Source organism: Carlito syrichta, unplaced genomic scaffold (assembly GCF_000164805.1).
Source record: "Carlito syrichta isolate Samal-C Ts95f unplaced genomic scaffold, Tarsius_syrichta-2.0.1 Scaffold311780, whole genome shotgun sequence".
NCBI classification, from domain to species: Eukaryota; Metazoa; Chordata; class Mammalia; order Primates; family Tarsiidae; genus Carlito; species Carlito syrichta.
In genome coordinates, this window is record NW_007255876.1 from 448489 (window position 1) to 465045 (window position 16557).

The 16557-nt window shown below is 37.3% G+C and overlaps 1 protein-coding gene across 1 annotated transcript in view; it reads right to left on the minus strand.

The window, feature by feature from the left end:
- The window catches only part of CDKL2 (cyclin dependent kinase like 2), a 55253-nt gene that overhangs the window by 35143 nt on the left and 3553 nt on the right, over positions 1 to 16557 (minus strand). Inside the window, exons 2-3 of the mRNA XM_008069050.1 lie at positions 15301 to 15499; positions 314 to 508 (exon numbers count right to left, since the gene is read on the minus strand). Coding sequence (XP_008067241.1) covers positions 314 to 508; positions 15301 to 15468 — 363 coding nt within the window. The 5' untranslated portion in view covers positions 15469 to 15499. The remainder of the gene's footprint in view (positions 1 to 313; positions 509 to 15300; positions 15500 to 16557) is intronic.

The window sequence follows — 16557 nt, forward strand, 5'->3', positions numbered from 1 at the left end:
TGTGGTAGCACGCGCCTGTAGTTCCAGCTACTTGGAAGGCTGAGGCAGAAGGATAGACAGAGCCCAGCAGGTCAAGGCTGTGGTGGCTGGGAGCAGCCACTGCACTCCAGTCTGGGTGACAGAGTGAGACTCCAACTCAATAAATAAATAAATAAAGTATACATGTATTATGACACAAACATTGGCAATATCAAAGTAACATGGTTCATTTCAATTATTGTACTGGTTCAAAGTTTAAATGAGGTACCAGTTAAGTGACTGATATCTGGATAGTCAATGATTGGCAAAATAAGTATTTAAACCAAATACTTACATTGTGACTGTGACAAAATCCAATTCCATTAATGATCTGAAACAAATGCTTTTGAACAACTTCGTATTCTAGTCCATTTGGAAAGAGCTCCAAGTCATCAAGAATTGTGTGGTCAACAAATTCAAAGACTAAGTACCATCGTTTTTTTTTCTTACACACTTCCAGCAGATTCACCAAATTTTCATGTCTTAGTTGCTATTGTTTTAAAAAACACAAAATAGTTTTTACAAAATCAAATGATTAGCAATTAGCCATAATTTAAAGTAAATCTTAGCATAAGGAAAATATATCAATAAAATGCATATACAGTGTAAATTGCACAGGCATATTTTAGTTTTTAAATTACAATTGAAAAACATATTGCTCCTTTCTCCTCTCAGAGAACACAATGAAGCTGATGAGAAAAAGAAACGTAGAGGTTGGGAGTGGTGGCTCATGCTTGTAATCCCAGCACTTTGGAAGGTAGAGGCGAGAGACTGCCTGAGTCCAGGGGTTTGAGACCAGCCTGGGCAAATTGGCGAGACCTCGTCTCTACAATCAATCAAAAAATTAGCCAGGTGTGGTAGCATACACCGGTAGTTCCAGCTACTTGGAAGGCTGAAGCAGAAGGATCACCTGAGTCCAGCAGGTCAAGGCTGCGGTGACTATGAGCATGCCACTGCCCTCCAGACTGGGCAACAAAGAGTGTGACCCCAAATCAAAAAAAAAAAACAAAAAATAAATAAATAAATAAAATCAGATGGTAGATGATTAGAAGAAAGAAGGAAACAGAAATATAATAAGAACTTTACAAAGGAGTAAATATGTTATATGTTATAGTTATAAAGGTAACCAATAGCACAAAAGTAAAATCTTTCCACCAGTGCCACTGTGGACCACTATTGCCCTGCACACCCAACACAACATACATCCTGAATAATTTCCAAATTCTGTGTTGCTAAACACTGTTTCTCTATTTGATGCCTTCATGATTCAAAGTCCCAGGTGGAGCGTTCCATTGGCTCAACTTGAGTCACAGAGGCTGGCTATGAGAGGACGGAAAGAGAGGATCTCTGTCTTTGGGTTCTGTGTTGGGGGGCAAGACATGGGATCTCACCACTACTCCATGCAATGCGGAAAGTACTTACACAAAGTAGGAAGGGCTATGGTTTTTCTATACAGACAAAAAAAAGTGACAAAGGTTCATTTCACATTACAACTGGACATACAGGAATTTCTTTAGGTCATTTTTTCATTCATTGGGCTTTTGTTCTGTCTCTAGTATCCAGAACACTCTCCCAGATCTTTACATGGCTGGCTCCTTTCTGTTATTCGGGTCCCAGCATCACGTCACCTCCTCAGTCACTCATCTTAGCACTATAAACGACAGTACTGTCTTTGCCTATTAACTTCCTAGAATATATCCCTATCTGATAGTATGTTGTTTGTTTTATTTTTTATTTTTTGAGTAGGAGTCCCACTCTGTCGCCCAGGCTGGAGTGCAGTGGCATGCTCACAGCCACCACAACCTCAACATCCTGGGCTCAGGCAACCCTTCCACCTCAGCCTTCCAAGTAGCTGGAAGTACAGGCTCATGCCACCACACCTTGGCTAATTTTTTTTATTTATTGCAGAGACAAGATCTTGCCAAGTTGCCCAAGCTGGTCTCAAAACCTTGAGCTCAGGCAATCTTCTCATCTCTGCCTCCCAAAGTGCTGGGATGACAGGTGTGAGCCACCACACCTAGTATATACTGTTTATTTTTTTATTTTTATTTTTTGAGTTGAAGCCTCACTCTGTTGTCCAGGCTGGAGTGCAATGGCATGCTCTTGGTCACCGCAGCCTCAACTTGCTGAGCTCAGGTGATCCCTCTGCCTCAGCCTTCCAAGTAGCTGCAACTACAGGCACGTGCCACCATGCCTGGCTAATTTTTTGAGTTATTGTAGAGATGAGGTTGCCCAGGCTGGTCTTGAACCTGGGCTAAGTTGCCCAGGCTGGTCTTGAACCTGTGTGCTCAGGCAGTTCTCCCATTTTGGCCTCCCAAAGTGTTGGGCTTATAGGGGTGAGCCACTGCACCCAGCATATACTGTTTATTTTTTTAAACTGTCTTTCTTCTGCCATTTAAATAAAACTCACTCCTATACTCCCAACAGTTAGAAGAATTCCAGGCACATATTGCGTGCTCAATAAATATTTATTGATTTTTTTTCATTACTCATTCAGCAATTGAACTCCAGTTCAATTGAACTCCAACTACAGTTATTGAACTCCAACTACAGGCAAAGTGTTGACTTTAAGGCTAAGGATACCAAGACGGAAAGGCATAGGTCAGGCTCGGTGGCTCGCCTGTAATCTCAACACTTTGGGAGGCTGAGGCGAGAGGTTTGCCTGAGTCCATGGGTTCAAGATCCACTCGGGCAACTTGTCAAGACCTCATTTATATAATAAATCAAAAATTAGCCAGGTGTGGTAGCGTGCGCCTGTAGTTCTGGCTACTTGGAAGACTGAAGCGGAAGGATCACCGGAGCCCAGCAGGTGGAGGCTGCGGTGGCCGGGAGAGTGCTACTGCACTCCAGTCTGGGCGACAGAGTGAGACTCCAACTCAAAAGAAAAGAAAGGAAAAGAAAAGAAGAGAAGAGAAAAGAAAAGGCACATACAGTCTATCCCCCAAGAAGGTATCAGTCTGGGTAGAAAAGATATTTAGAGAAAACATTTCATAGAAGAATAGATATATGCTGAAAACAAACTCCTACTTATTTATCTGAAATAAACATTGACAACTGAAGAAGCATATTTTAGACAAAACATTATTTGAACTTTTGAAATTTTAATTTAATGAGTTGTTACTATAATTAATTGGGGAAGACAATCTCATTTTCTGTTTATTATTATTAATTTTTTTTAGAGATGGGATCTGGTATCTTTCCAGGCTGGAGTGCAGTGACTATTCACAGGCATGATCAGGAACTCCTGGCCTCAAGCCATCCTCTTGTCTCCTGAGTAGGTAGGACTATATAGGTACACACCATGGTACCTAGCTCACAAACCCATTTTCTATCATCTGATGATAGGAACACATCTCCCACTGAAAACAAGAAGGGAGGAAACTGAATAAGAGCAAAATTCCAACCAATAGGCAGCCATGGCATTTCTCTTTCCACATGAAAGTGTACTGAGATGGTCCCGAAATGTTATCACAAGATAAATCATATCTAAAACTCATAGCCAATTAAAGACCTTAGTAGGGTTTTGAAATTGGCTTATTTTTAGAGAAAGTAAATCTCTTTTTCTACATGATATAAAAGTGTAGTGTTTCCCACTCCAAAAGATAAAAGTTTAAAGTTTAAAAGATTATATGAAAAAGCTAAATTGAATGTGAGATTATAGAAAAAGTTACTCATAATAGATCACACAGTTCACTAATAAAACAAAATACCTTCATTTCACAAATCTCCTATTCCAACAGAACTAACATTTCTGACAAATTCTATTTTAGCAAATTAAGAAAGTTAAATCACAATAGAATGTCAACTGTTCAATTAAGATGATTTTGACGGGCTGGGTGCAATGGCTCACGCCTGTAATCCCAGCACTTTGGGAGGCCAAGGTGAGAGGACTGCTTGAGCCTAGAAGTTTGAGAACAGCCTAGGCAATATAGCGAGGCCTCATCTCTACCCAAAAGAAAACAAAAAAGAAATCAAAAAATTAGCTGGACATGGTGGCATGCACCTGTAGTGCCAGCTCCTTGGCAGGCTGAGATGGGAAGATCACTTGAGCTCAGGAGGTCCAGGCTATGGTGAGCCATGATCATGCCACTGACTCCAGCCTGGGTGACAGAGTGAGAACTTGACTCAAATAAATAAATAAATAAATAATTTAAAAATTTAAAAAAGCTGATTTTGATTTTTGTGGTTTCAAGGGGTTAAACGTTTTGGAAAAGTCAAAGTCCAAAAGCCTTCTAAAGGTGAATTGTCTGAGAACCTACCTCCAATTTAAGCTGGGACCCAAAAATATACCCTCTAGAGTGAAAATTGACAGAAATAAACTAGGCATCACTAGACTTAACATCACATATAATGGTTTAGGGAATCTCAAACCTTGAACTTGGATTAACATACTACCCTGTGTACATCCCCATGCACCTAACAGAAGCAAATGAGTAGCATTTCTGATACTCATTTGATATTTTAGCCTCAAACCATTTCTACAAATTTTCAGAAATAATATTCAACATGAAAAGAGAACGAGAAACACAAGAAAACAAAACACCATAAGCACAAACTCTAAACTTACTAAGGAGGTCCTGGGCTGGGAGCATGCCTGTATCAGGCAGAAGCTAGAACTGGGAAAATTTAAATATAAATATTGTTAATTAGCAAATATAGTTAGTTACTAAAAGGAGTAAAAGAGGACTCTAAGATATTTTTAAATAGCAAATACAGAGTAGCTACTACTTTAGGGCTGAGAAAAAGTACACAAGAGGGAACTAAAAATTTAGAAGAGCCCCAACCACCACCAAGAATTTATTCTTCATTGAAAAGGGCATGATTGCACATAGAAAGGTACAGATTATCAGTGGTGAAGAAACTCGCCAGAGGACTCAGGCCAGAGATGGTCCGTAGCATGGCCAGCAGTTGGCAAAGAAACATAACCAGAAAGTACAGATGGGCAACAGAGTACAACCACAAAAGTTGCTGAAGTGAGCTACCGGACCTCCCACATGGTGGTGTGCTCGCAGCTACACCAACAAAAAGCAAACCAGAACCTGTCTTACTAAGAAACTTCAGTGGCGTTCCATGCCTTCTCTCTATCAGCAAAACCTAAAATCAAACCAGCTGGCAAAGAAGAAATGTTATGGAGTCCAGCTCCAACATCACAAGGCAAGTCTAAAGGAGTGGTTGGGAGCTGAGAGGCAATAAGTTGATTACTAGCATAGTGACCACGAACATGGAAGAAGAAAATACAAATTGTCTCTGGAGGAAAATATCTTCACCTTAACCTCAAATTATTCCTAAAAACTAATATTTAAAATATAACATCCAGCAAAGGTAAGCAGGCATACAAAGAAATAAGACACCTTAAGTAAGAAATATCAGAAAATACAGGCCACTGAAACAAATGCAAAATGACTTCAGATATTATAATAATTAGATATAGATTACTATGCTTAAAAAAAATCTAACCTCAAAAAGTTGAGGGAACTTGAAACTATAAAAAGTGGTATAGCAGATTAGGACTCAAAAATTCTAGAATGGAAAAGTACAATAACTTCTGTTTACAGTTAACAATAGACTAGGTAATTTATAACAATTTCCCCACCAAGTGCAAGTAGACAAGCTGAACAAAATATACAAAACTGGCTGGACACTAGGAAAAAAAACACATAGGCGATCCAGATAACAGAGCTATTGAATATGGACTTTAGAAAAGCCTATAATTTAAATAATTGAGAAAACAAAATGGAAAGTTTGGGCAGAAAACTGGAAACCATAAGAAAACAGTCAAATTCAAATTCTAGAATTTAAAATATACTTAATCAAGAAACCAATTTATTGGGAGGCAGAGGCGAAAGAATTATCTGAGCTTAGGAGTCTAAGACCAGCCTGAGCAAGTTGGCAAGACCTCATCTCTACAATAAATCAAAAAATCAGCCAGGTGTGGTGGCACATACCTGTGGTTCCAGCTGCTTGGAAGGCTGAGCTGGAAGGATCACCTGAGCCCAAGAGGTCAAGGCTGCAGTGACCATGAACAGACCTGGGTGACAGAGTGAGACTCCAAAACAAAAGAAACCAATTTAACCATAGATTAAACATAGATGAAACAGAATTATTGAATTGGAAGATAGGACAAAAGAAAATATCTAGAATGATGCACGGAAAACAAAGGATGAAAAATACAGAGAAGAGTATAAAAGACCTATAGGTAAGGCTATATAAAAAGCAGAATTCTTGACTAGGCGAGGTGACTCAGACACGTAATCCCAGCAATTTGAGAGGCCAAGGCAAGAGGATTGCCTGAGCTCAGGGGTTCTGGATCAGCCTGGGCAACTTGGTGAGACTTCGTCTCTACAATAAATAAAAAAATAAGCCAGACGTGGTGTGTGCCTGTGTGACCAGCTACATACAAGGCTGAGGCAGATCACCTGACCCCAGCAGGATGAGGCTGCAGTGAGCATGCCACTGCACTCCAGCCTGGGTAACGGAGTGAGACTCCAACTAAAAAAAAAAAAAAGAAAAGAAAAAGAAAAAAAAAAGTCGAATATTTAAATGGAGAAGAAAGAGAAAGAATGGGACAGTAGCAGTATGTGAAGCAATAATAGCTGAGCATTTTCTAAAAAGGACAGATGATTTTATTTTACAGATTACAGATGTAAGAACCATAAAACTGAAGCAAGATAAATTTTAAAAAATCCACACCCAGGCACATTATTGTAAAACTCCCAAAAACCAAAGTTAAAGATAAAATCTTAAAAGCATCCAGAAGAAGAAAGATAGTAAGGAGTACAGTAAGACTGACAGCTAATTTTTCAATGCAAGCAATGGGAATCAGCAGATTACTGGAATCCTAATTGTGGAAGTTCTCCTCCTCCTCCTCCTCTTTCTCCTTCTCTTTCTTCTTTTTCCTTTTTCTCTTCCTCTTCCTCCTCTCCTTCTTCCACCTCTTCAGACAATTGTAGTGCCTCAAACTCCTGGGCTCAAGTAATCTTCCTGCCTCAGCTTCCAAAGTATTTGGGACTAAAATACAAGACAGCAATAACACATATATATCTAGTGAGGGGAAGAGAGAAAAGGGTAGAGGTAACTGAAGTAAAAATTTCTAAGATTCTGGTATTGTAAAAGTACCCATTTGGGCATTAATAGGTCAAGTTCGTATATAGCAATATCTAGTATAATCTCTAAAAGACTACTAAAAAGAGGTCAGGCACAGTGGCTCATGCCTGTAATCCCAGCACTTTGGGAGGCTAAGGCAGAAGAATCACTTGAGCCCAGGAGTTCCAGACCAGCCTGGGCAAAGTAGCGAGAACTTATCTCTACAAAAAAATAAAAATAAATTAGCCAGGTGTGGTGGAACACACCTGAAGTCCCAGCTACTCAGGAGGCTGAGGCAGAAGGATTGCCTGAGTCCAGAAGGTCAAGGTTGCAGTGAGTGGTGATCCCACAACTGCACTCCAGCATGGGTGATAGAGTAAAACCCTGGTTACTAGGGCTGCTTTTAACTCTGGCAAAGTGGATACTGTTGCCATCAATGACCTCTTCATTGACCTCAACTACACAGTCTACATGTTCCAGTGCAACTCCATTCATGGCAAGTTCCACAGTACCCTTAAGGTTGCGAACAGGAAGCTTGTCAACAATGGGAATCTCATCACCATCTTCCAGGAGTGACATCCCACCAAAATCAAATGGAGCCATGCTAACACTGGGTATATGGTAGAGTCCACTGATCTTCACTACCTTGGAGAAGGCTAGGGCTCACTTACAGGAGGGAACCAAAAAGGTCATCATCTCCACCCTCTTGATTGATGCCCCCATGATATGACAGTGAATTTGACTACAGCAGCAGGGTGGTGGACCTCAAGGTCCACATGACCTCCAAGGGAGTAAAAGTCCGTGGACCACTAGCGCCAGTGAGAGCATAAGAGGAGAAGTCCCTGCCACACTCAGTCCGTGACTGCGCTGAGAAATTAGGGGTCAGGTGCAGTGGTTCATGCCTGTAATCTTAGCACTTTGGGAGGCCGAGGCAGAAGAATCACTTGAGCCCAGGAGTTCCAGACCATCCTAGGCAACATAGAAAGGCCTTGTATCTACAAAAAAAAAAAAAATACTAATAATAAATTAGCTGGGCATAATGGTGTGTGCCTGTAGTCTCAGCTACTCAGGAGGCTGACGTGGAAGGATCACGTGAGACCAGGAGTTCAGTGAGCCATGATGGCACCACTGCACCCCAGCCAGGGCAACAGAGCGAGACCTTGTCTTAAAAAAAAATTGTTAATATAAAATATAGAAATTATATTAAATGTAAATGAATAAAATGCTCTAATTAAAATACAAAGACTGTCAGACTAAATAAAACAAAATAACCAACTGATCTTCTTACAGGAGATACACTTTACACCTAAGGACACAGAAGAGTTAATAGGAAAAAGGATTAAAACACATGTATTATATTAATAATTATCAAAAAAGCTGGTGCAACTATACTAATGACAAAGTGTACTTTAAGACAAGAAGACAAGTAAAAAGGGAATTATATGATGTTCATGAACTAGATGCAAGATTGTAAATTATTGATTCTCCCCAAAGTGGTCTATATAGATTCAACAAAATTCCTAGAGGTTTTATGTACATTGATAAGCTGATTGTAAATCTATATGGAGGGCCAGGCACAGTGGCTTATGCAGTAATCCTAGCGCTTTGGGAGGTAGAGGCAGGGAAATTGCTCAAGGCCAGGAATTCGAGACCAGTATGGACAACACAGTGAGACCTCCATCTCGACAAAAAATAAACTTTATATGGCAGTACAAAGAGACAAAAATAGTCAATACAATCATGTAGAATAAACACACAATAGAAAAATTTATTCTACCAGATTTAAAAACTTACAAAGAATAAACCTGACTGTGGGATACTAGTACAAACTTAAACAAATAGACCAATGGAATGAAATAAAGAATGGAAAAATCATGTCTACATGTAAGAACGTGGCAAAAAGAGCATCAGAACGGTGATGAAAGATGGTATTTTCAATAAATGTTTCTGGGACAAATGGACATCCACACGGAAAAATCATAAGATTTGACTGCGTCAACCAGCTAAGATCAATTTCAGGCATATTAAAGTGTAAATATAAAAAGCAAAACTACTAAGCTTCTAGATAATAATGTAGGATAATATTCTAATTTCTAGGCAGAGAAAGACTTCTTAAGCAGGACATAAAAGGCACCAACCATAAAAGAAAAGATTTTTAAAACTTGACTACAGTGAAATTAACAACTTCCAGAAGAGACCATTAAGAGAAGCCCATGAAGTGAAGAAGAAATTTGCAACACATATAATTAACATATGACTTATAATGAGGGGTAATCATTGAGAAAAAGCTTGAGGGGGCTTCTGAGGTGATGATGTATTCTAATTCTTGAGTTGGGTTAGGGACACACAGGTATATTTACTTTTTGGTAATTTACTGAGTTGTACAGTTAGGATTTGAACCCTTTTCTTTATGTTTAAGTCTAAATTAAAAAAAGAATGAGTAAAAATAAACTACAGTGATTTGGAATGCACGTTTATAGGTTTGGAATCTGTTGTTAAAGAAAAAAGTTTGTTTAAAAAAAAGAATGCATGTTTAGCTAATAAATGTGAAAAAAAATCAAGGCAGTGATTAACATCAAGTCAGGATACTGCTTAACTTAAAAGAGAAGGAAGAGTTAGTGACTGGGTGGTGCCTGAAAAGGGTTGTTGGCAATGTTTTACTTCTTGAACTGGAGAGTGGCTCCATAAATATTTGCTTTGTGAAAATTCATTGAGCTATAATTATTCTTTTGTGCACTATTTGTTAGTTATATTTCATAATTTAAAAATACCCCAGGCTGGGCACAGTGACTCAAGCCTGTCATCCTAGCACTTTGGGAGGCTGAGGTGAGAGGATTGTCTGAACCTACAGGTTTGAGACCAGCCTGGACAACATGGTAAGATCTCGTCTCTACGATAAAAATAAAAAAAATTAGCCAGGTATGGTGGCACACGCTTGTAGTTCCAGCTATTTGGAAGGCTGAAGTGGAAGGATCACCTGAGCCCAGCAGGTCGAAATTGCGGTGGTCATGAGTGTGTCACTATACTCCAGCCTGGGCAACAGAATGAGACTCCAGCTCAAAAAAACAAACAAACAAACAAACAAAAAACCCCAAATTAACAACTGAATGACAGAGATTAATAATATACTGTGAAGAGAAGAATTAGTAAACTAAATGATGAGTCAGAATAAACTATGCAGAACAGTGCAGAGACAAAGAAAAACAGGAAAGGGACACAGAGGATTCAGTGAGAAAATTTAATGTATGTTAGCTGGTGTCCCAAAAATAAAGGTGAAAGGGAATGGGCCAAAATAATATTTGAAGAAATAATAGCTCAGAAATTTCCAAAATGAATAAAATAAATCACATCATGAGTCATGAAGACCCAGTGAATTCTAAGCAGGATAAAAGATATCCATGCTAGAAACATCATAGTGAAAATTGAGAAAAACAAAGGGAGAAAATATTATAAGTAGCCAGAAATCAAACTACTTTATGCTGTTCAGAATCAGGTTAGCTGTTACCTGGGTAGAAGAACATGGTAGCGACTGGAGGAGGCATAAGGGAAGCTTCTGGGGGTGATTTTAACATACTGTTTTTGACTTAAAATGCTGTTTACATGAGCTTGTTCATTTTTTGAAAATTGATGAAGATGTAATTTTATGATATGTATACTTTTCTGTATGTATATGTCAATTAAAAGTTGAAAGAAAAAAAGTCCTAAACATAAAAAAATTCACTTACAAAAAAACAGCAACTGAACTGATAGCTGACTTTTTAAGAGCCACAGTAGAAGTCATGGGGCAGAACAATGTTATTTTCATTTTAGTGACAGAAAATAACTGCCATAACTGCCAAGCTAAAATTTCATACCTTGTAAAAACGTCCTTCTGGAATGACAAAATGAAAACATTTTCACACAAACTAAAATTGAATAGTTTACCCACAACAGATGCTCACAAAAGGAAATTGTAAATAATATACTTCAAGAAGAGGAGAAGAGATCCCAAATGAGTGATCTAAGATGCAGAAAGGATGAACAAAGTGGAAAATTTAAACCTGAATGAACACTGAATAATAATGATGTTTTGTTGTATTAAAAAAATAAGAGTTAATACATGATGTTATTAGCATATGAGTTGGAAAGGAATAACCAGACATAAAGTATTAAAAGGGATTTGTATTATCTGGAAAAAGGATAAAAGTATTAGAGAGGCCAGGCATGATGGCATACACCTGTAGTCCCAGCTACTCAGGAGGCTGAGATAGGAGGATTGCTTGAACCCAAGAGGTTGAGCCTGCAGTGAGCTATGATTATACCACTGCGCTCCAGCCTGAGTGACAGAGTGAAGCCCATGCCTGGAAAAAAAAAGTATCAAATAATGTTAGACTTTAACATAACCACTAAAAGAAACACAATGGATAAATTCCAAATTATCAGAGAGGAAAAGGGGAAGATATTCAAACCAAAGTAACAAAAGAAAAAGAAATACAAAATAGCACATATTAACGTGGCAATTTATATCCAAAATACATCAGATATTGTACTGTATGCAAATGAACTAAATATTTCACTTAAAAGGCAAAATTTGAATCAAAAGAAGATATACAAATCTCTCAAAAGAAGATATACAAATGGTCAACATATGAAAAAATGTTCAACAACTAATCGTCAGGGAAATGCAAATCAAAACCACAGTGAGACACCTACCACCTTACACCAGTCAGAATGGCCATTATTACAAAATCAAAAAACAACAGATGCTGGTATGGATGCAGAGAAAAATGAATGCTTATACACTATGGTGGGAGTGTAGATTAGTACAACTTCTATGAAAATCAGTATGAAGAGTTCTCAAAGAACTAAAAGGAGATCTACCATTTGATCCAGCAATCTCACTTCTAAGTTCTACCCAAAGGAATAGAAGCCATGAAACTAAAAAGACACCTGCACCCACATGTTCATTGCAGCACAACTCATGATTGCAAAGATGGGGAAACAACCTAAATGTCTACCAGCCAATCAATGGATAATGAAAATGTGGTATATATACGCTATGGAATACCACTCAGTCATCAAAAAGAATGAAATAACATCTTTTGCAACAACTTGGATGGAATTGGAGAACATCATCCTAAGAGAACCAACGCAGGAACAGAAAGTCAAATACAGCATGTTCTCACAAGTAGGAGCTAAACTAAGGATCTACAAAGACAAAAAGAATGGTATAATGGACACTGCAGACCTGGGGGGAAGGAGGAAGGTATGATGGGATGAAAAATCACCTATTGGGTACAATGTGCACAGGTAGGGGTGGTGGGTATACTTAAAGCCCAGACCAAAGGCTATTTGCACCCCCTAAAGCTATTGAAATAAAGAAGGAAAAAACACAAAAATGATCAAACAGGACAAAAAGCAAAATATAGCTATGTGGTATTCCCAAGAGATACACCTGAACAAGGATTTGGAAAAATTGGAAGTAAAAATACTTGTCAGTAGTGGGAAACTGCCAGAGGATGGGGGGGGGAGCGGGATCGGCAGTTGAGAGAGACTGCCAGGGGAGAAGGGGAATACCTCATCAACAAGGGCACCTACATAATGAACATTTGTATACCTAACCCTGAATTGTGCCCCACATCTTTAAAATAATTTTTTTTAAAAAAAAAGAAAGTAAAAATGCAAAAAAAGGTATACTATGGAAACACTAGGCAAAATTAACTAGTGGCGGGGGGAGAGTATAACATCAGTAAGCGTACCTGATCGCAAAGTGGGAACCAAAAGAAGGCCCAAACTTTACCTGTACAATGACCACTTGTATACCTAATCCTGAATTGTTCCCCACATTTTAACAATAAAAAATAAAATAAAAATCTGAAAAAAAAATTAACTAGTGTAGCCTTATTAGTTACAGACAAAACAGGCTTTAAGACAAAATATTACTATAATACAAAGAGTTATTTTATGATGATAAAATATTTAATTCAACAGGAAGATTTAATAATTCTAAATATAGCCGGGCTCGGTGGCTCAGCCTGTAATCCCATGCTTTGGGAGGCTGAGGTGAGTGGATTGCCTGAGTCCGCGGGTTTGAGACCCGCCTGGACAACTTGACGAGACCTCATCTCTACAATAAATCAAAAAAATTAGCCGGGCAAGGTAGTGCACGCTTGTAGTTTTGGCTACTTAGAAGGTTGAGGCAGAAGGACCGCCAGAGTCCAGCAGGTCGAGGCTGCAGTGGCCGGGAGTGTGCCACTGCACTCCAGTCTGGGTGACAGAGTGAGACTCCAACTCAAAATATATATATATATTCTAAATATGATATACTAATTAATATGTTCTTTATGTTTATAAAGCTAAACATGAACTTAAGTACAAGAAAAAGTAGAAAAATCAATAATCACAAAGAAAGATTTTATAATATCTTATCTCAGTACTGGGTAAAACAAGCATATTTTAAAAATCAGTAAGAATTTAGAAGATTTGAACAACATAATTAACAAACATGAATGAATGGACATAAATAGAATACTTTTTAAGCACCCAAGGAGTATTTTTTTATTTGGCTATATTTGGAACCGAAAAGCAAATGTGATGAAATTTCAAAGGAATAAATTATTATATTGCATATACTCAGGGCAATTGTGTCACAAATAAATAACTGGGGGAGAAGGACCACAAAATTTCCACATGTCCAAACATTAAGAAATATGCTTGGAAATAACTCAAGTGTTAAGAAAAATATAATAGAAATGAGAAACCAATCATCAAAATATTGGAGATACATATCAAGTTGTTCTTACAGGGAATGTATAGCCTTAACTGTACAGATGAAGAGGGAAAAAAAAGCCTGGAAATTAAAGAAGTAATCATATATTTCAACAAGCTAGGAGAAAGAAATGTAAAATACACCCATCCAAAATAGATAGAAGGAATCAAATAATAAGGAAAAAAATTAATGAAGTAGAAAATAAAGACACAATACTGATCAACAGAGTCATACATTGGTTCTAAAGATAAATAAATTAATAAATTTCTGATGAAACTGATAAGAGAGGGAGAGAATAAAAGATTTAACAAAGTAGGCCTGAGTCTGCTACCTCAGAAAGGTGTGCTTGCAAAGTGGGCCCCTGGCTGGCACCTGGAAACTTGGATTTCAGGAGCATTCCCTTCATCTTCAGAACTGATAAAGTTGGTTTACTGTGCAAACAATATTTTTTTTGTGCTGAATACCTGCTTTACTTCTGGGAGCTTGGAATTTTGGTTAGTGCCAGGCAGACTGCCCATGTGACCCTATAAAAACTCTGGGTACCGAGTCTCTATTGAATTTCCTTGGTAGACAATATTTCACACTGACAGTCACAACTCATTGCTGGAGGAAATTAGTGTGTCCTGTGTGACTCCACTGAAAAAGAACTCTTGAACTTGTGCCAGGTTTCCTCTGCAATTTCCCCCACGTGCTTTTTCCCTTTGCTGATTTTGCTTTATATCTTTTCACTGTAATAAATCATAGCCATGAGCACAACTACATGCTGAGGACTGTGGTCCTCCTAATGAGTCGCCAAACCTAGGGATCTTTGGGACCCACAAAACAGATGATAGGTAGATGATAGATAGATAGATAGATAGATAGATAGATAGATAGATAGATAGATAGATAGATGATAGAGAGAAAGATGGATGATAGCTAGATGATAGAAAGATAGACGATAGATGATTGATAGACAGAGAGATAGATTGATGATAGAGGATAGACAGATAGATGATAGATATTAGACAGATGGATAGATAGATAGATAGGTGACAGATAGATAGATGACAGATAGGTGATAGAGTATAGATAGATGATAGATGACAGGTGATAGAGGATAGATAGCTAGATGATAGATGATTGAGAGATGGACAGATGATAGGTAGGTAGGTAGGTAGATAGATAGATAGATAGATAGAAGATAGATAGATGGATGATGGATAGCTGATACATAGGCAGATAGATACTAAGAGAAGGAACAAATACTTTTAAAATCAGATTTAAATTCACAAGATAAATGAATTTGTATATTTAATCATTTCATTTTTTTCTTATTGCTGAAGAAATGTATATCTTAAACCTTGCTATGAAAATAAAACAAATTTAAAAACCAGTAATATTTTTCTAAAACCATAACTTGATCAAGAAATAAATCACATTTTTACAATTCAATATACACATTTACTCACCTTTAGTAACTTGATTTCTCGCATTGCAATTTTTTTAACCATTTTGTCATCATCACTTTCTAAGAACTTCTTGATGGCCACAATTCTTCCACTATCTTTATTCCTACACTTCATCACCATTCCATAACTCCCTTCTCCAACCAATCCTAAGTTCTCATATTTTTCCATTTTAATTTAAAACCAGTAGAAACTTTTTTTGCTGTGAAACCAAAACACAGAGTTAACAAGGATGAGTATATTAATTTCCTCCACCCTCCCAGCACATTAATTCTTCCTTGTTTGTTTTCCATATTAGTCGCTGTATTCATGGCTGTCCTGTGTGAACAACTTTCTTAGAGCTGCTTTTTTTTTTTTAATTAACAAAAGTAGATTTATTGAAGAGAAGATACATAGTCAAGGGCACAACAGGCAGGATAGCAGTGAGAGTGTCTGCTGTTTACTGCCTTTCTTAGAGTTTCTACACCTAAGCTATGTTTTCAAAATATTCATACACATTTCATAATAGACAAGGCATGGAACTGAACTCATTGACTTTAAATTAATAAATGCCATGTTAATGAAAATCAGTATATTTTTAATTCCAATGAAACAACATTTGAGCCATCATACACAAACAATTACAGCTTACTTTACACAATTCCTTTACACTCAAAGGTGAAAAAGGCACAGTTAAATTTGATTTGAACAAAGATAAAAAAATGTACACCAGGTTTAAAAGATCAAAGTTGAAAATATTCATGCATCTTTTACTCAATTGGGGAAAGCATTTTATCACAAAATGATCACATAATAAATTAACACTATGAATCTTTTATAAAATATTTTTCTTTCCTTTTCTTACAACATTAATTACTATATTGAACTTACAAAATAAGAGCAATGACATCAGTACATAAGTAGATTTTTAAATGAAATTAAATATTTACACTACCAAATATACTGTAAAGGTATTTAAAAAACCTTGTCAATGATTATTAATTTGAACTTTGTGTTTAGAATTTTTATAATCCCATTATCTGACATTTCCTGAATAAAAACAATCCTAATTGAATCATTCATGTTTTACCAATGATTGATGAAGATTCATTATGTCATTCCAAGTACAGATTGACTTTAATTGATGGAGAGGGCCATAACAGAGTATACAAAAGACTTAGGTTAAGAACATGCTATAACCCAATAAATATGTAATTGGCTTGTGGACAATAGCACAGCCATTTTAGTTTTCTGCTTTAAAATATAACCTGTAGCTGTTTA